The 19,346-nt window shown below is 41.2% G+C and overlaps 2 protein-coding genes across 3 annotated transcripts in view; one reads left to right on the top strand and one right to left on the bottom strand.

The window, feature by feature from the left end:
• Nucleotides 1-324: 324 nt before the first annotated feature.
• Nucleotides 325-6,367, top strand: myadmb (myeloid associated differentiation marker b). Its single transcript, XM_060873641.1, has 2 exons — nucleotides 325-455; nucleotides 4,016-6,367. The coding sequence occupies exon 2, from the start codon at nucleotides 4,073-4,075 to the stop codon at nucleotides 4,952-4,954; it is 882 nt and encodes a 293-aa protein (XP_060729624.1). The 5' UTR covers nucleotides 325-455; nucleotides 4,016-4,072; the 3' UTR covers nucleotides 4,955-6,367.
• Nucleotides 6,368-11,031: 4,664 nt separating this feature from the next.
• The window catches only part of nfatc4 (nuclear factor of activated T cells 4), a 9,939-nt gene continuing 1,624 nt past the window's right edge, over nucleotides 11,032-19,346 (bottom strand). For both annotated transcript variants that reach the window (XM_060873640.1, XM_060873639.1), the window contains exons 2-13: nucleotides 17,312-17,475; nucleotides 16,686-17,168; nucleotides 15,991-16,166; nucleotides 15,620-15,782; nucleotides 15,016-15,116; nucleotides 14,597-14,698; nucleotides 14,212-14,399; nucleotides 13,609-13,749; nucleotides 12,954-13,009; nucleotides 12,637-12,763; nucleotides 12,081-12,527; nucleotides 11,032-11,258 (exon numbers count right to left, since the gene is read on the bottom strand). In XM_060873640.1, the coding sequence (XP_060729623.1) occupies nucleotides 11,200-11,258; nucleotides 12,081-12,527; nucleotides 12,637-12,763; nucleotides 12,954-13,009; nucleotides 13,609-13,749; nucleotides 14,212-14,399; nucleotides 14,597-14,698; nucleotides 15,016-15,116; nucleotides 15,620-15,782; nucleotides 15,991-16,166; nucleotides 16,686-17,168; nucleotides 17,312-17,475 (2,207 nt within the window). In that variant the 3' untranslated portion in view covers nucleotides 11,032-11,199. The remainder of the gene's footprint in view (nucleotides 11,259-12,080; nucleotides 12,528-12,636; nucleotides 12,764-12,953; nucleotides 13,010-13,608; nucleotides 13,750-14,211; nucleotides 14,400-14,596; nucleotides 14,699-15,015; nucleotides 15,117-15,619; nucleotides 15,783-15,990; nucleotides 16,167-16,685; nucleotides 17,169-17,311; nucleotides 17,476-19,346) is intronic.

The following is a 19,346-nucleotide window of genomic DNA, read 5'->3' as shown; positions in this document are numbered from 1 at the left end:
ATAGACAGAGATAGAAGGACAGATTGAGAGAGACAGACAGAGAGACAGAGAGACAGACAGAGAGACAGACAGAGAGACAGACAGACAGACAGAGAGACGGACAGAGAGACAGACAGAGAGACAGACAGACAGACAGAGAGACAGAGAGACAGACAGAGAGACAGAGAGACAGACAGAGAGACAGACAGAGAGACAGACAGAGAGACAGACAGACAGACAGAGAGACAGACAGAGAGACAGACAGAGAGACAGCGAGACAGACAGAGTGAATGGAGGTTCTGTACTAATATGGAGATTCTGGGTGGAGTGTGTAGAGGTTTTTCCTTCTCTCTCTTTCTCTCTCTCTGTCTAGCACTGTAAACTCCCATCACTGAACTCACACTGAATAACACACACTTCTTTACACACACAGTCAGAGCTCAGAGACTCCACGAGACGAGAGAAGATCAGAGCAGGTAACACTTTTACTTTTATTCTTTAGTGAAACAGCAACAAAATGTTCACTGTAAATTTTCTTAAACTTTCAGCTTTTTGCTCTGTTTAGTTTTTTTTACTGTGTGTGTGTGTGTGTGTGTGTGTGTGTGTGTGTGTGTGTGTGTGAATGCGTGCATGTTTTCAGAGGTTTATGAACTATTTGCATTTATCAACCACTTTATCAACCACTTATGTTTTATAAACCACTTGTGAATTTGGTGATGAATAAAACACTGTATAAATATAGACTCAGTCGAAGGAAAAAAGTGTGAGTGTAATTCCACTTTGCAGGGTGGGGCTGGAATATACACCCCGTTACACACACACACACACACACACACACACACACACACACACACGCAGGTGCTTGTTCAGGGATTTTATTTCTAGAAGGGTTAGGGTTAGGGTACATTTTTAAGTTTTTAAAGTACATTTTTAAAGGTTTATTACCTGAAACGTGAGCTGACAGAATAATAGAATTATCGCGATTAGTGACGGTGTTTGTGTGTGTGTGCAGTTGTGTTGTGTTGTAAGACATGTGTGTGTCGACTTGTGGGTCTGCTCTCGTCTTCTGAGGAACCAGAAAAGAACCATCATGTCCTGGACTCAAGATCTATGAAGTAATAACATCTTCACTTAGAGTTCACTGAAAGGAGACATCAGAGACACCACAGCAGATGATGAACATGTCGTCTGTACAGCAGACAAAGTGCTATTACACATCCTGCTGAATAATGAGGGGGAGTCGCTCTGGACTGATGAGTTTAACCATGAAGCAGCTACATAACTGTAATCTGAGAGACAGGACAGAGAGACAGGAGAGAGAGACAGGACAGAGAGACAGGAGAGAGAGACAGGAGAGAGGGACTAGAGAGAGAGACAGGAGAGAGACAGGATAGAGGGACTAGAGAGAGAGACAGGAGAGAGAGACAGGATAGAGGGACTAGAGAGAGAGACAGGAGAGAGGGACAGGAGAGAGAGACAGGAGAGAGAGACAGGAAAGAGAGACAGGATAGAGGGACTAGAGAGAGAGACAGGATAGAGGGACTAGAGAGAGAGACAGGATAGAGGGACTAGGGAGAGAGACAGGAGAGAGAGACAGGTTAGAGGGACTAGAGAGAGAGACAGGAGAGAGAGACAGGATAGAGGGACTAGAGAGAGAGACAGGATAGAGGGACTAGGGAGAGAGACAGGTTAGAGGGACTAGAGAGAGAGACAGGAGAGAGAGACAGGATAGAGGGACTAGAGAGAGAGACAGGAGAGATTGACAGGAGAGAGAGACAGGAGAGAGAGACAGGAAAGAGAGACAGGATAGAGGGACTAGAGAGAGAGACAGGAGAGAGAGACAGGTTAGAGGGACAGGATAGAGGGACTAGAGAGGGGGAGAAGGTGAGCCAGACAGAAATGAATAAATGGAGTCCATTATGGAAAACATGAGACACTCTCCTGCCGTTTGTCTTTACTCACTCTCACTCTCATAGGGGAGGGACGTGGAACACTGACCAATCAGCAGTCTGTTAATACACGCATGTTCCACAGCCTCCTTTTATTCATCAATCACTCACCCCAACCATCTCCAAGTAGTGTTCCTCTCTCTGTTTGTGGGGATCTGCAGCATCTGGAACTCATTAGTAAACTGGAAACTCTGAGCCACTGTTGGGGGAGAGAGTATGAGTAACAGTGTGTGTGAGAGAGAGAGAGAGAGAGGGGGGGGGGAGAGAGGGAGGGGGGGAGAGAGAGAGTATGAGTAACAGTGTGTGAGAGAGAGAGAGAGAGAGAGAGAGTATGAGTAACAGTGTGTGTGTGAGAGAGAGAGAGCGGGGGGAGAGAGGGAGAGAGAGAGAGTATGAGTAACAGTGTGAGAGAAAGAGAGGGAGAGAGAGAGAGGGCGAGGAGAGAGAAAGAGAGGGCGAGGACAGAGAGAGAGAGAGAGAGAGAGAGGGCGAGGAGAGAGAGAGAGAGGGCGAGGAGAGAGAGAGAGAGAGAGAGAGGGCAAGGAGAGAGAGAGAGAGCGAGGAGAGAGAGAGAGAGAGAGAGAGACAGACAGAGAGAGAGAGAGAGAGATAAAGATAGAGAGAGAGACAGAGAGAGGGCGAGGAGAGAGAGAGAGAGAGAGAGAGAGAGTGAGGAGAGAGAGAGGGCGAGGAGAGAGAGAGCGAGAGAGAGAGAGAGCGAGAGAGAGAGAGAGAGAGAGAGAGAGAGAGCGAGAGAGAGAGAGAGAGAGAGAGAGAGAGAGAGAGCAGTGAGTCATGGCTCAGTTATTCCTGCTTGTGTTTAGATTTTAAGTTGTAAGACTTTCCCCTTGTCCCTCTTCATATCTGGAGATTCTTTCTCTCCATTTCTCCTTCACTTTTCACCCTATTTAGCTTCATTAGAAAAATCCATTAATTTGGGGCTAAAAGCATTTAAACTATTACACTTTATCATTCTTTTTCTTTCGATCGACTCTTTCTGTCTGTCTTTCTTTCTGTTGTCCTGTTTCTCTCTCTCTCTCTCTCTCTCTCTCTCTCTTGTTCTCTCTCTCTCTCTCTCTCTCTCTCTCTCTCTCGTTCTCTCTCTCTCTCTCTCTTGTTCTCTCTCTCTCTCTCTCTCTCGTTCTCTCTCTCGTTCTCGTTCTCTCTCTCTCTCTCTCTCTCTCTCTCTCTCTCTCTCTCTCTCTCTCGCTGTTATTGTTGGGTGAATGATTGATGTGATGTACAGCTGAACCCAGCATGTCTGCACTGATTATCCCTGAGTGTGTGTGTGTGTGTGTGTGTGTGTGTGTGTGTGTGTGTACTAGAGCTGAATGCTCTGATTGTCCCTCTGTCGTCCCACAGGAGAGAGTGCGGGGTCGGAGAAAGGTCTAGTTTTTTCTAAGTGGTTGGAATAGATTAGTCATAGCCACACCAGTCTACACCCTACACCATCTGCACCACATGACACACTACATAAACATGCACATAGGATATGGACACTAAGCTCCTGCAGTGCACTGTGGGATTTCACTCATATTCTCCTTTATATGACAGACACAATTCCAGAAATGGTGCACAATGTAGTGAGGAGCGAGAGGATGTGGAGAGAGCACACAAGGCATTTGTCATGGGAATTTGTTAGCATTTTTTAGCATTTGTGAGCATGCTTGTTAGTTCTGTATAAGCAGCACAGCTGTGTGAGTGTGTACACATCTCTTTCTCCTGCTGGAAAAAGTGCAGTACAATGCAGCTGTTGTTTTAAGCAGCTTGGGCCTTGGCCCAAATCACACCATATTACAGTAAACAATGTCAAACAGTGTTCCAGACCTAGGGGTTTAAAAACTAAATGAATAAGAGACTAATGGACTAGGGAACTACATCACCAAGGGAATAAGGGATTAAAGGTATAGAAACAGTTTGAGGTTAATTAGCTACTATGGCAACTGGGTAACAAGAGCAGAAATCATTGACCATATAAAGAAAGTGAAGGGCAGGAGTGAGATCATTGACATCATTAGCAGTGTGAAGTTTTAGATATGAATCTTTTTTCTGGTTTTATGACATCAAGCTTTCTCTTCTGTCCTCAGACATCCTTCTTGATAAAACCCCAGCAGCACAGATCAGGTGTCTGAGAACTTCCAATAATGCCGGTGGTGTTCCATTCCTCCCCGTTGATGTGGTCACGGGTGGCAGCCATGGTGTTTGCCTGCGTGGCATTTAGTGTAGCGCTGTACGGCGCTCAGCTGACCCACGGTACAGGTGACTGGTGTATTTTCTGCTGGAGCTTCAGCTTCGCCGGGACACTTCTGATTGTCCTGGTGGAGATCTGTGGCCTGCAGTCTCGTGCTCCCATCTCCTGGAAGAACTTCCCCATTACCTTCGCCTGCTACGCCTCTCTGCTCTGTCTGTCTGCCTCCATCATCTTCCCTCTCTTCTTCCTGAAAGGGTACGTGGGACGTGATGAATACCTCAACTGCCGCATCGTCTCCACTGTCTTCTCCTGCCTCGCCACACTGGCCTACTTCAGTGAGGTCATGTTAAGCAAGGCGCGTCCAGGCGAGGTCTCTGGCTACATGGCTACAGCGCCAGGAATTCTGAAAGTCTGTGAGACCTTCATCGCATGCGTCATCTTCGTGTTCATCAGCGATCCAGTGTCTTATAACCAGAATGCAGCAACAAAATGGTGTCTCTCGGTCTACTGCATCTGCTTCATCCTGTCAGCAGCCATCATCATCATGTGCATTGTCGAGTGGACTGGATTGCTTCCAATTTCCTTCCCCCGCTTCCTGTCCTTTTACGCTCTGCTCGCCGTAGCCATGTATCTCTCCGCTACCATAATTTGGCCTATTTACAAGTTCGATGATAAACATGGAGGCAATAGCCACCGGCCGAACGAATGCAGCTACCACAAGGGCCTGTGTGCCTGGGATAAGACGCTCGCCATCGCCGTCCTCACGGTGCTAAACTTCCTGCTGTATCTCACAGACCTGATCTACTCGGCCAGGCTCGTCTTTGTTAGGGTTTAATCACAAAACAGCTTCACCTTCGTTTCCAGTGCTCTTTCTTCTCAGCCACCTCATCTTAAATTACCGCAATTAGCTTGAGCCAAGTTTGTTAGATCTCATACACCAACACCACTGTGGTTTACATGTTTCTTTTCTACAGCTGTTTAAAAAGGAGCGAAAAAATTCTTTAATAGAAATTTGCTGTCATCAAGTCGACCAATCAGCAAGCTGGATTATCCTAGCTAGGTAAAAAATCACGCTAGATAATTAGATAAAAAGCCAATACAAAGGAGTTGTCAATCGCAGTATTTAGTGGAAGTGGATGAGGGCGGTGTTGGACACGTTGTTGGAAAGTAGGCGGGGTTTCATGGTCATTGCAGCATCTGTGATGCTACATACGCTAATCTCTTTTTAAATCTGTCCCTCAAATACTACAGATGATGCCATAAACACACAGCGTGTTAAAGCTGCAGATTTTATTTTTCACCAATCGTACCAGACCAAAGATGGACATCAGAGTCATTTTGAAAGAAAATTTCAGGTTTCAGGTTGCTAGATTTCGAGTTTGACTAATTTAAATCAACATTTGTCAAAGTTTATCATCACTCTGCTCTACTTCCAGCTGAGTTATAATATGATAATAATAATCTATTAGCTCATTTCTCTCTCAGAACACTGATGCTCTCACACATTAGCACTGATTTATGCATTAATGCAGTCGGTGTGTTATGGTTATGTTCTGAAGCTGTAATGATGTAAGCAGATGTAATGCAGCATTTATTGCTAGTGCTCTAACAGGTTAGTAACAAATTCACGCCTTCACCAACTTCTACTGAAGTTTTATATAACTAGCCAGATGTTAGCTCATGGTAACTATTAAACATAGCACTTTAGCTACTCAAAACATTTTATCAAAATTTAATGTCACTGACATAACAAACCTTTATTTTACTCTGTTACAAAAACTGAGAATGTGATTAATGCTCTTCTATTCGCTAAATTCTCAGATGTTTTTAACACCACAGAATTTTGTATATTCTGACATAATTTCACAGATTTAATTTTAGCATGTTAGCTAACTGACTTAAAATAAAAATGTAAAGACAATTGAAAATCTAGGAATTACATGTACATTGAGATATATTGTGATTGTGACAGAATTTGTCCAAGTTTTTCAATATTTTCTGCTTTTGAAATAAACTTATTGTATCACTATTACAGCATATACAAAATATATGCTAAATATATGCAAATGAAATGTTTTGTATATAAATATCAGCTGTTTGTGTAGTAGTATTATTAAGCTGGATAATTAAACACGAGTTAGAATGTGCAGTGTGTCGGTCACAGGCTGTTACAGTGATGTCATCACTCTCACGCTGGTGCATTGTGGGAAACGAGCTCTGAATAAAAAATAAAAAATAATGATCAAGACTCAGTTCTCTGTGTGACTCACACTGTGTTCATACATTACAGCTTTATACTGCGTATTGTGTGTGTGTGTGTGTGTGTGTGCGTGCGTTTGTGTGTATCATTGAGTGAAATGTGGATTTTTATAAACTAAATCACAACACTCTGAATTCAATAGTAATATAAGAATATAAGAGTTAAATCTGATTTAATCTGTAACACATTTACTTTAATTTGTATATTTCTCTCTCTCTGTCTCTCTTTCTCTCTCTCTGTCTCTCTCTGTCTCTCTTTCTCTCTCTCTCTCTCTCTCTCTTTCTCTCTGTCTCTCTCTCTGTCTCTCTTTCTCTCTCTCTGTCTCTCTCTCTGTCTCTCTTTCTCTCTCTCTCTCTCTCTCTCTCTCTTTCTCTCTGTCTCTCTCTCTTTCTCTCTTTCTCTCTCTCTCTGTCTCTCTTTCTCTCTCTCTCTCTCTCTCTCTCTCTCTCTCTCTCTCTCTCTCTCTCTCTCTCTCTGTCTCTCTCTCTCTCTCTCTCTCTCTCTCTCTGTCTCTCTCTCTCTCTGTCTCTCTTTCTCTCTCTCTGTCTCTCTCTCTCTCTCTCTCTCTCTCTCTCTCTCTCTCTCTCTCTCTCTCTCTCTCTCTCTTCAAATTCAAATTCAAGTTTATTTGTATAGAACTTTTAACAGTTGACGTTGTCTCAAAGCAGCTTTACAGAACAAACATAAAACAAAAGGTTATTATAAAGAATAATATAAAGATTAATATTTGTTATAATTATAAAGATTAATGTGTTTGTGTTTATCCCCAATGAACAAGTCTGAGGTGACTCAGGTGACCGTGGGGAGGAAAAACTCCCTTAGATGGTAAAGGAAGGAACCTTGAGAGGAACCAGACTCAAAGGGGAACCTCATCCTCATCTGGGTGACACTGGGGGTGTGATTATAAATATACAGTCTGATAAATGTTGTAGTGATGTAAAAGATCACATGGAGTTCACGTCTCCTCTTTAGTATCACAGAGTCTAACTGGAGCTGGAACACTATCAGGAAGACTATTCCAGAGTTTGGGAGCTAAATAAGAAAACGCTCTACCACCTTTAGTAGACTTAGATATTCTGGGGACTACCAGAAGTCCTGAGTTTTGTGATCTCAGAGAGCATGAAGGATTGTAACGTGTTAGAAGACTAGTTAGATACATGGGAGCTAAACCATTAAGAGCCTTGTACGTAAGTAGCAGCAGTTTGTAATCAATTCTAAACTTAACAGGTAGCCAGTGTAGAGATGATAAAATTGGGGTTATATGGTCATACTTTCTTGTCCTAGTGAGAACTCTGGCAGCTGCATTTTGGACTAACTGTAGCCTATTTATTAAAGATGCAGGACAACCACCTAGTAATGCATTACAATAGTCCAGTCTAGAGGTCATGAAAGCATGAACTAGCTTCTCAGCATCAGATACAGACAGGATGTTTCTCAGCTTGGCAATATTTCTAAGGTGAAGAAGGCTGTGTTTGTAATATGGTGATATGATTTTAAAGACAAGTTACTGTCTAATAAACACCAGGTCTTTTACTGTCGAGCTACTAGTAACAGAACATCCCTCTAAATGGTAGTTGAAGTGTGAGAGTTTCTGTGTACTGGGTTATAGACCTACAGTATAAGTAATATTTTGGTCTAATCAGAGTTTAACAACAGAAAATGAATTACAGCTCATCCAGTCTTTTATCTGTTTAACACACTCAGTTAATTTAGACAATTTAGATATTTCATCTGTTTTTTTGGTGGTATGATGTTTAATGGATGGGATGATACTTCTTTATAGCTAAAGGGACACTGGTACTAATGATCTAAGCTCACTACAGGAAAGAGTAGCAGAATCTATTAAAAGAGTGGCCCACTCTTTTAATAGACTCTGCTACTCTTTCCTGTAGTGAGCTTAGATCATTAGTACCAGTGTGAATAATGATGTGGCTTGGCTTGCTGGAGATGGTCTTAGTGATGGGCTCAAATGTGTTGCTGGTCCTGGGACACCACAGTTTAGTAACTCTACATCCAGGGAAGAGTTTTCCATTAGAGTCTGAAACATGACTGTCCCACTGTGGTAGATGTTCACAGTTTAGAAAAGTGCTGTCACTGTCCTTTACCTGTACTATAATCTGTCTACCGTTACATATGCCTCTCTTCTAATGGAGAGTGTAGTGGGTACAGAGAGCCCTGTGCCATGCCTCAGTGTGCTCTGTGTATAGCAGGAGATTTGTGATGCGATTTTGGCTTCTGTTTAAATGAAATCCACTTTAAGAGATTCTGGTGTGTCTTTTAGTAGTTTGTGTTTGTAGTATTCTTTAGCCTGTGCATTTTTTATTTCATTTGGTTGGTTATGGCAAGAAGGTGGAGTTTTCTTGCTGTTGCATCAGCATTGGCTGACACTTTATTGCTAGCTTTGTTAGCAATGTTAGCAGAGAAGAAGTTTGAATATTATGATGAATCTGTAGTTGTTTGTATAGTTAGAGGTTCTTACTTCATTGTTTACTGCAGGTGATATGATTAAAAAGTGTCTTTGAAGTTGTTTGCATTTCTTTTATCCGTTTTTAACTGTCTTCCTACTGTAGCTGCTCCTGCTCCTCTGTTAGCCTGTTAGCTGATGATTAGATCTTAAAGATATTCCACTTTTTTCTTGATATCTAAGTAAACGTCTTAAAATGTTGTCCTTATAGTTTCACTGTATTTTGCTGTTTTAGTTTGTTTTATCTCTTTTTAAAACTATTTCTTTTGTAAAGCATCAGTTAAACATGATCTCTCTCTCTCTCTCTCTCTCTCTCTCTCTCTCTCTCTCTCTCTCTCTCTCTCTCTCTCTCTCTCTGTAATTATTACAGTAACTGGTAAAGTGAAAAACATTTATCCAGCAAAAACACTGATGTTCAGGTTAGAGAGCAAAAGTTGTCATAAGGCGCCGCCTGGTGGTGAATTCTGTCTCTCTCACAAACACACAAACACACACACACACACACACACACACACACACACACAGTGAATATTGTTAAAAGTAAGGATTCATGATCTGCCTATGTATGACAGCATGGCTCACGTCCCAAAGAAGTCTACAGTGTCCTGCCTCAATGACCATCGTCCCGTCGCACTCACACCCATCATTATGAAGTGCTTTGAGAAGCTCGTCATGAGGCACATCAAGACCGTTACCACCCTCACTGGACCCCCTACAGTTCGTGTATCATCCAAACCGCTCCACAGACGATGCCATTGCCACGGCCCTTCATTTAGCCCTCACCCACCTGGACAATAAAGACACTTACATACGAATGATGTTCATAGACTTTAGTTCAGCATTTAACACAATCATCCCTCAGCACCTGATTGGGAAGCTGAACCTGCTGGGACTGAACACCTCCCTCTGCATCTGGATCCTGGACTTCCTGACTGGGAGACCTCAGTCAGTCCAGATCAGGAACAGCATCTCCAGCACCACCACACTGAACACTGGAGACCCTCAGGGCTGTGTGCTCAGTCCACTGCTGTTCACCCTGCTGACTCACGACTGTGCAGCAATGCACAGATCAAACCATATCATCAAGTTCCCCGATGACACGACCGTGGTGGGTCTCATCAGCAAGAACGACGAGTCAGCATACAGAGAGGAGGTGCAACATCTAACTGCCTTTAGTGCGTCTGTAGAACAATGTAGTGCACAATGGCAATGAAATCAAATCTGAATTAACTGTCAGGATCTAGACTGGACATTTTGCCATGTGTTTATTATTTACGTTTTGTGTTCACGTGTCTGCCACCCCATGTCTAATTCCTTCCCGCCTCAGCACACCTGTTCCTTATGTGTCTAATTGTCTATCTGGAATCTTTGTTTTGTCATCGTACTGTCTTTGTGGTCTGTGTCTTGTTTTTTGAGTTCCTGTGTTTCCTGGTTTTATGTTGCTTGTAGAAGCCAACATTCTGTTTTGTTTATTCTTCTTAGACAAAAATTTATCAAGAGAAACTCCTCCTACGGCTCCTAAGCGATCCGAGTACCGGTACTCATCATGGTACCGGGTCTCAAAGTGGCCTTTTCTGCCATAGACACCCATTATATTATGTGTCATGTGCAGCCCCACCCCTAAAATAAGAAATCACCACCAAATGGACATGTGATATATTAAAACACTCAGCACAATGAGGGGAACTGCACCATGGGTATTCGGATGACGTCACGTGACATGATGTTCAGTCACTGCCACAAAATAAAAAATTACCACAAAATGGGACGTGACATATCAAAACACGCAGCACAAAGAGGTGAATTGCGTCACGGGTATGCCGGTGATGTCACATGCTCGTATCCACTCACCTCCAAAAGTATTGACACCCTAGCATATCGGCCTTCTGGAATACTGGATCTGTCAAGCCAACATCAAAGTTTGTCATGACAAACTTTAGAAATCTAGTTTGTGTTGTTTTTTTATGTTTTACTTAACAAATCGTGTGTTTTTAGCTATCCCTGCTTTTAAATTTAACATGAAGACATCCCCGTATTCTCTGACATTTACCCAAAAACCCATCCATCCACCCACCAACCCACACTATCATCCATTCTTTCATCCATCAAATTCCTATTTTCAAACAAATCTCTTTATTTCTATTAATCAGTAATGTATAAAATCACATCCATAAATAAACTCAAACACTTTTAATACAATGATAATTTATTTACCAACTCATTTAAAGAACATTTATTTTCCACTCAATTCTGATTCAATAATCGTACTTATTGTGAATTAGTACAAAATATACTGTAATACAAAGGGACCGTATAAAATAAACTGGTAGGTGTAAACAAGCTCAGCGTGTTGATGTTACGCAGGTCTGCTTTCTGTGTGAAACATCCTGATGTCCTCACCAATGAACTCATTCACTGTGGACAAATCATCAACGTTAGCATTATTTTACATTAACATTTAGTTGTTTGTGTTTCTGTTGGTTATTAGTATAATTTTAATAATATATTTGTGGCAATTATACTAAATCCATCTAGTTTAATACATGACCACAAACTATACAGTTCATAGTTAAACTTCATTTGTAAAGTAAACTGTTAGTCGTTCACTGACCTGCTAGTAATTATTGCTTTACTAATTATACTATACTAGTAACTATACTAATCAAATGTGTGCTAATGTTTTAAGCTCCATGTAAACTAATGTTAGACTTTTTTCTAAAAATATTCATGCAGATTTGTGGGTCATTTTATTTCATTTAATTAGCTATTTTATCATTTATGATGTATCCAAGTAAGAGAAACTTTTGTTAACAGATGATAGATGAGGACTGGGCCTGACTAGCTTGCTAAGAGCCTCTTACTCTCTCTCTTTATATATATAATATATATATATATATATATATATATATAAATATATATATATATATATATATATATATATATATATATATGTATACACATATACATATATATATATGTATATATATATATATATATATATATATATATATATATATATATATATATATATATATACACACACATAAATATATATATATATATATATATATATATATATATATATATATATATATATATATATATATATATATATACATATATATGTGTGTTAGTTAGAACACCAAGTCATGTTGCTAATTTGCTGCTCTGCTCTTATTTCTCATAGGATGATCAGCCAATCAGGGTGATTTTTGCGCTAACAAACAGGTGAATTACCTTCATCCAGTGTGATGTGCTGCATAGGTGGGGCATCACTGAAGGTCATGTGACTCTCCTGGTGGTATGCTGGCGGGCCGTGGGGTTGAAGAGGAGGGGGGAGGGGGGACGTTGAGACAGGGCTGCTAGGAAACGGACTGATAGACGAGGAGTGAGAAGGTGATGGGGATGAGGACAGGTACGGAGAGTCAGGCCACGGTTGGGGTGGGTACAGCGGCGGGAGCAGCTCACTGAAACCCAGCTCTAGGCTCTGGAATGAGGGATCACACTCGTTCACTGGCCCCCTGTCATCTGATGTGTCAGCTGGGGGGCAGAACTCCTCATGATATCCCCCCGGCGCAGTGTAAGAGTACTCATGAGGGTGGGGGGGCGGACACAATGGCATCACACCATCCAACAGCAAGAGTGACGGACGAGTCAACATAGGGTCTTCCTCTTTACACAGCACTGAGGAGAGAAAAAAACGAGTCAAACAGAGAGAAAGAGATTGAGAGGGAGAGAGAGAGAGAGAGAGAGAGAGAGAGAGAGAGAGAGAGAGAGATAGAATAACACTCACTGGGCAGGTATTTAAAGCAGTGTGTGCTGCTCCTCTTGCGCTTGCCATTGGTCACATACAGGCACACACACACCGGCTGACTCACACACACATCACTGTAAGCTGGTACACGTACACACAACACATTCTATCACACAAACACACACACACACACAAACTTAACACACATACACATATAGTATATATACACTATATACATAGCAATAAGATGCTAGAAATACAAAATAATGTATAGTATAAAGTCTAACACACAATAAATACATATTACACACACACACACGCAGAAAGACACAAAAATAAATGTTTCTGTGTGTTACTTCAGTGCTCTTGTCACGATCCACATGAGCCTCCTCCTCCCAGTGGAGTTTACCATCTATATCACACACACACACACACACACACACACACAATTTTGCAGTGAAACAGATTTAGTGCACAATGGGTTAAACTGTCATGACTGCAGACACACAACTGTTTCTGTTCATCATGGAGTTATAAGGCCATCTCCAAACATTCTAGAGTGAGAAGGATTGTTTATAAATGGTGTCTCCTAAAGTCACCGTTAGAGCTCGATCACGTGACCCTCAGGCCTCTGTATGTACATTAAATGTTTATGATGATGACAAGACTGAAGCAATGTAGCAGAGGCTCTCGAACAGCCCGATCTCTCCAAAAACAATACGAACAAACCACAAGACTTCTGGATCAATATTGTGATGTTTATATCAGCGTATAGCCACAAGATACTTTCTACTTTCTATTTCCACATAAGTGAGTATGTGAAATCATGGTGATATAAACATGAGATAAACCTGCAGTAAACATGTAAACTAAATTGTTCTAAATGTTATAAACAATGTTATAAACCATTAATAAACAAAGTGGGATCAACATGCGACGCACGTCATCAATGCGCAATTAACACAGATATAAATAAGGGAACATGACAAACGTGTGATAATCATCGCTCACCTGACCCTCTCTCCATAAACAACACTCTTGATGTAGGCAGGAAGTTGCTGCCATTCACCAGAAGCTCCGCCCCTCCGTCCACCAAACAGGAAGTGATGCTGATGGACTCAATTGTGGGTAACTCCTGAGCTGAACGCTGAGCTGTACACATCAATGGGCGGAGCTACATCACCCGTAACAACAGCAACCGTAGCAACAACGATGGTGATTTATTTAATAAAATACATTTATTGTATTATCAGATATGTACTATTACATTTATTTATTGTAAGATCACTAAAATGGGTTTAACATGCTTTTATTCATAGAGTTTAATATTTACTTTTTTTACATTTATCATTTTGATGTTATTTCCCTGGGCTGAAGATATTTATATGAAAATTCATAACCGATCTGATTAACACATTTGTTGGGGTAAGTTGTTACCATAAATACTGTATCCACTATATATACTGTACACCATGGCTAAGTGTTAATTAGCTAGATGTTTTAATCCAGTAAACACATCAGAAACACGTATTCATCTGACTCATCTGGCACAACAGAAATGTAACATCAGTATACAGCTAGCTAAAATACAGCATGCTAATTAGCTGCACTCACAGCACTCGATTGGCTGCGAGGCCACCTGCAGTGCTAACACTCGTCCTGGTGGACCAAGAGGTGGAGCTAAAGGCAAGTGAGTCCTAAAGACCAATCGCACACGAGTGTTCTTCCTCCCAACGTCCGTCTCTCCTTTCCTCAGCTCAATATCTGAGTTTCTCAACTTCAGAATCCCTGCACAGTCAATACTGCAGAGAACAAGGGATTAAACACACACTTACACACACTCACACACACATACACACACAAACTCACACACACACTCACACACACAAACTCACACACACACACACACACACAAACTCACACACAAACTCACATACACACACACACACACACTCACACACACACACTCACACACACTCACACACACACAGGTTCTCACAGTGCTGTCATGTTGGTCTCTGGGTTTAAAGGGATCTCCAGTAGTTTGGTTCCAGCCTGCATGCTTTCCTGACTTGCTGTGCCGACCATCTTACCTGTCACTCTGAAAACACACACACACACAAAACAATAAACAAGTGCATGTGCACAAGCACACACACAAACAGACACAAAACACACACACAGACAGACACACAAAAACACATGCACACACACACAAAAACACAAACACATTCACACACACAAGCATGCACACACACAATTTCAGTTTTATTCTTTTAAAGTTTAAAGACAAGCACTTATTTTACACAGATTAAAGCTAATTTAAAAGACAGTTACAAGGCTGAATAGACTTATGGTAATACAGTTCTATTCAATTGTACATTTTAAAAATGGTTTTAATAAAAGTAATTTGAGCACCTGTGTATTTGATAAAACGGATGTGGGCGAATCGATCTGTCATCTGCGGTTCCTACAAAAACCTGTAATGACAGCGGCTGACGCTCCGCATATCCTACCAGCTGGAAAAGAGAGAAATAAACAAAAAAGTAACAAATAAACACCAGCCAAATAAAAGTTCCTCATAAACTTCCATCAGCATTTAATCCATTATTACCAACATTTCTTTTTAGCAAAGTTTGTAGCTGTTTATTAGCTATATTTTAGCTGTAAGTTAGCATGATGCTGTTGAGCTTTAATGATTTTGTAGCTGTTAGCTTGCTAGCTTAAGAAGTAAATTTGATGAAAACAATTCCTAAATAAATTTAAATTAAAAACTAAATTAAATCTTAAAATGCTAAATGACTTTGCAAACCAATTATCATGTTTTTATTTGCTTGATAAACTGTTTTCTATTAGCTTTCATCATTAGTCACATTAGTTGCATTTTTAAGGTGTTCCATATTAGCTTCTGTGCTAGCTTTAATTTTCCTGACTTTAATGTGAGTTTGTAGTAAATGGCTGTGTGACTGATGGAGTGAGAATAGAGATAAATATTATATAATAACAAAACTCCTGCTCTAACCTTCACTACAGGATGTCCTCCTGGTGACGCCTTCACGGCTCCTCGACTTCCTTCTGTCTCATAATGAGCGCGATGGTGAGGACGCGGCTGAACATCGATTCGCAACTCGTACTGATCGAACTGACATGGCAACGGCCAATCGAGCGGCGGCAATGCGTTAGACCTACAACATTAAACACGATAAAGAGCAATAATTATTAAATCAACTGGTTATTGTGTGCGTGTCCCAATCCACAAACCGTTTCACCTTATAGTCCAGATAAATGTGTATGTGTGTGTGTGTGTGTGTGTGTGTGTGTGTGTGTGTGTGTGTGTGTGTGTGTGTGTGTGTGTGTGTGTGTGTAAACAGAAAGAGTGTGTGGGTCCTCAACCTGAATATGGGGCTGTGGGCACTGGCACGAGTTCTTCCCCAGCTGAGGGTGTTTGGTACAGAGAGGTAGTCCATTCCCAGCATGGGAGGCTCCCTCCTGAGTTGCCCCAGGTCTGCAGGGGGGCAGGTGGTATTTGGGGCAGGAATCTGCTCCAGTTCCACATCTCGGGAGGAGACCTGTGTTTATAAAGAACATCACAAACTCAGACTCTAGAAGGTGCTGCTGGTACTGACAGAATGTGCTTAACGTTCTAATAGCAACCAATCAGATTAATCTCTGGGTTCAGTTATGATTAGTTCAGCTATGAGGCAGTGAATACAGGTGAGCTGGGTTGGGTTAGGGTTAGTGTAGTGAAGCTCTTACAAACAAAAAGCTACAGTACAGGTCTGTAGTTAAGGTAACTAAGGTAACAAGGTAACTGATACCGATAAACACCATGCCAATGTCTGTGTTTACCTCGTTTATCAGATTCCCCACGAACACTTCACCTGCTAAGGTACTTACAATTTTAAATGACTCACACTTCAGTGCCTACATAGTACCCAGTTGCCTATCAACAGTACTTTTCTACTAAAGCTAAATTTGTGTGTTCATTTCCCCAAGTGTAACCTGTTCTTGCTAATGACTCTTATTTTATCCCTAATATTATACAGTCTCATCGTAACCATGGTGATATTGTAGTAAAATAATCTGACCTGCTCAAGTGAGGTCTTTCTAGTCTTCTGAGGGATACTGAGCTCAATCTGGCCCTGAGACAGGGGGACGGAGTCTCCTGTATCCAAGAACTGGACATGATCTTCGGAGTAGCTGCCCCTGCGGGAGTGGCTTGGTGAAGGAAGGGGGGAGTTTCTTCGTTTTTTACCCCCAGGTGAGGTGGGTCGGGATGAGGGAGACAGGCAGAAGTGGGTGGTGGCTTCACTAAGCTCCTCGTCTTCCACCAGAAGAGAATCGCAGCTCGACGCAGGGCTTAGCCACCCACGAGAGGATGGGCTAGAGGCAGGACTCGGGCTTAGAGACCCTGCCCCCATGCTGCTGTCCCTGTAACAGTAGGGGTCCAGGAGGGGCAGGTAGAGACGGTCTCTCTCCCAGTAAGTTCCACCTTCTGGGGTAAAATCATCATCAGGTGAGATGGTGGTGATCTGAATACTAGGACACTCCAAAACACGAGACTCTGAGACCTGAGACGAAGAGATGCTAATCAGCACTTATTTTATGAGGCTGGAACTGAATCTATGATATTAGCGCTTGATATATCTAGTTAAATTTATGCTCTATAACATTACTCATTCATTAACATTGTATATTATTGTTCTTGCCACACCTGCACAGACCGAGCCGGGAGACTCTCGTACGTGCCGCTGAACTCTCTCACCAATGCTCGCCTGGGTGGCGGGGAATGCATGCCAGCCCTGTGATTGGATAGTGGTGGTGAAGGAAGGATTCCCATTGGCTGGTTGAGTGTGGAGGTCAGTTGGCTGTTGGAGACTGGTCAAGACAGGAAGTGATTAGAAAACATTAGATATCACTATCGCAAGAGTGATCAGGAATTTATCAGTTAATAATCGCTAACCTAACAGAGTTCCGGACTCTGATTGGTCAGAAGATGTTGATTAGGTTTATAAGTTTATATGTTTATATTAATGACTCGCTCTGATACCTTATCATTTCAATAGTAACAGCTCATTCACAAGGACGTGTACAAAACACACTCCACCGATAATAAACAAAATAAAAACATTTAAAAGTGATTGTTCTTCTTTTAAAGAAAATAAAAAACATTTCAGGTGCTAATAGTTACTCTGCTTCATCATTCCACCCTGTTGATTATTATAGATGTGTGTTAGCTTCAACCAGATGTGTGTTAGCTTCATACATTTGTTTGTTAGCTTCATACAGTTGTGTGTTAACTTCATACAGTTGTGTGTTAGCTTCATACAGTTGTGTTAGCTTCATACAGTTGTGTTAGCTTCATACAGTTGTGTTAGCTTCATACAGTTGTGTGTTAGCTTCATACAGTTGTGTTAGCTTCATACAGTTGTGTTAGCTTCATACAGTTCTGTGTTAGCTTCACACAGTTGTGTGTTAGCTTCATACAGTTGTGTTAGCTTCATATAGTTGTGTTAGCTTCATACATGTTAGCTTCATACAATTGTGTGTTAGCTTCACACTGAAGAACTTGCACCTAATGTAAGGTAACATGAGGTTTTCCTCATTGAAGAAAGATTTTTTTATCTTACTGTTCCTTTAAGTAATGATGTGTGTTAGCATACACATGTTATTATGTGAATGAAAAATAATGTGGCAACAATTTGGAAAAAAATGGAGGCAAATGAGATATTTAGTTTCATAAAAGGATTTCTAAGAAACGTATCTGTCTCCGTTTAAAACAAAAGATTCTTGAATAATAAATATCAGCTGAGGAGAAAGAGGGATTAGTGATGTTTCTCAGTAGTGCACTCAGACGAGGGAACGTAAACAAGGGTTAAAGCTGGAGTCAGTTAGCGTAGCTTCATTCCTCTACAGATGGAGAGAGAGAAAGAGGAGTATGTGCCATGAAAAAAGAAAAAAAGGAAAGGATGCAGGGAAGTGTGTATGTGTGTGTGTGTGTGTGTGTGTGTGTGTGTGTGCGTGTGTGTGTATGTGTTCAGTAAACAGAAATGCAGGGCTGGGTCCAGATGGCAACAGTTAACACTACTCACACGCACAACTGATTAAAACCACATTGTTCCGTACCCTTCTCTTACACACACACACACACTCACACACACACACATTTATACAATAGCCTAATTTACAGGTTCTGTTCTATTAGCCTATTAGCTAGCTGGTGAACAGGATTTTATAGTAAAGGTAAATAAGCTAGCTAACACGTAGCTAACCACTGTGTCCAGATTACAATCAGTGAATCAAACAGAACTCCAGCTCTGAACTCACTAACACAAGGTTGATGAAGTTTAGTACATATTACACTTTTATAATAGGCATCATTTGGCTTATAGCTGCTTAGATCTAGCTGATTAGCATGAACTACATCACTCTGGAGAGATAACATTAGCTAAGTAAGGTTAATACTGGGGTAGTGTGGTGTTGAGCTAACAAGCTTAGGAAATGTTCCTCAACTATTAAATTGTAGCATTAAATCCAGCCTAGTGTCATACAAAATGTCAACCGCAGGAAGTAAAAGGAAATGCTACTAGCAGTGGTGTTATCTGATCAGACTCATGATTAGATTATGTTATCTGAGATCAGGTTAGATTAGACTAATTAATACATTCATATCAAAAATGCTTCACAATAAGGATTAAAACATCACACTGTTGTTTTTGGACAAACAGTTTTAAGACCTGTGTTAGCTG

This window comes from Tachysurus vachellii, chromosome 7, assembly GCF_030014155.1.
Source record: "Tachysurus vachellii isolate PV-2020 chromosome 7, HZAU_Pvac_v1, whole genome shotgun sequence".
NCBI lineage: Eukaryota > Metazoa > Chordata > Actinopteri > Siluriformes > Bagridae > Tachysurus > Tachysurus vachellii.
Note: the sequence above shows the minus strand (reverse complement) of the source record. Positions and strands in the feature narration are given on the sequence as shown.

Bases quoted from the DNA above. Each gene is read 5' to 3' on its own strand.
- myadmb (XM_060873641.1), top strand. From the start codon at position 4,073: ATGCCGGTGGTGTTCCATTCCTCCCCGTTGATGTGGTCACGGGTGGCA.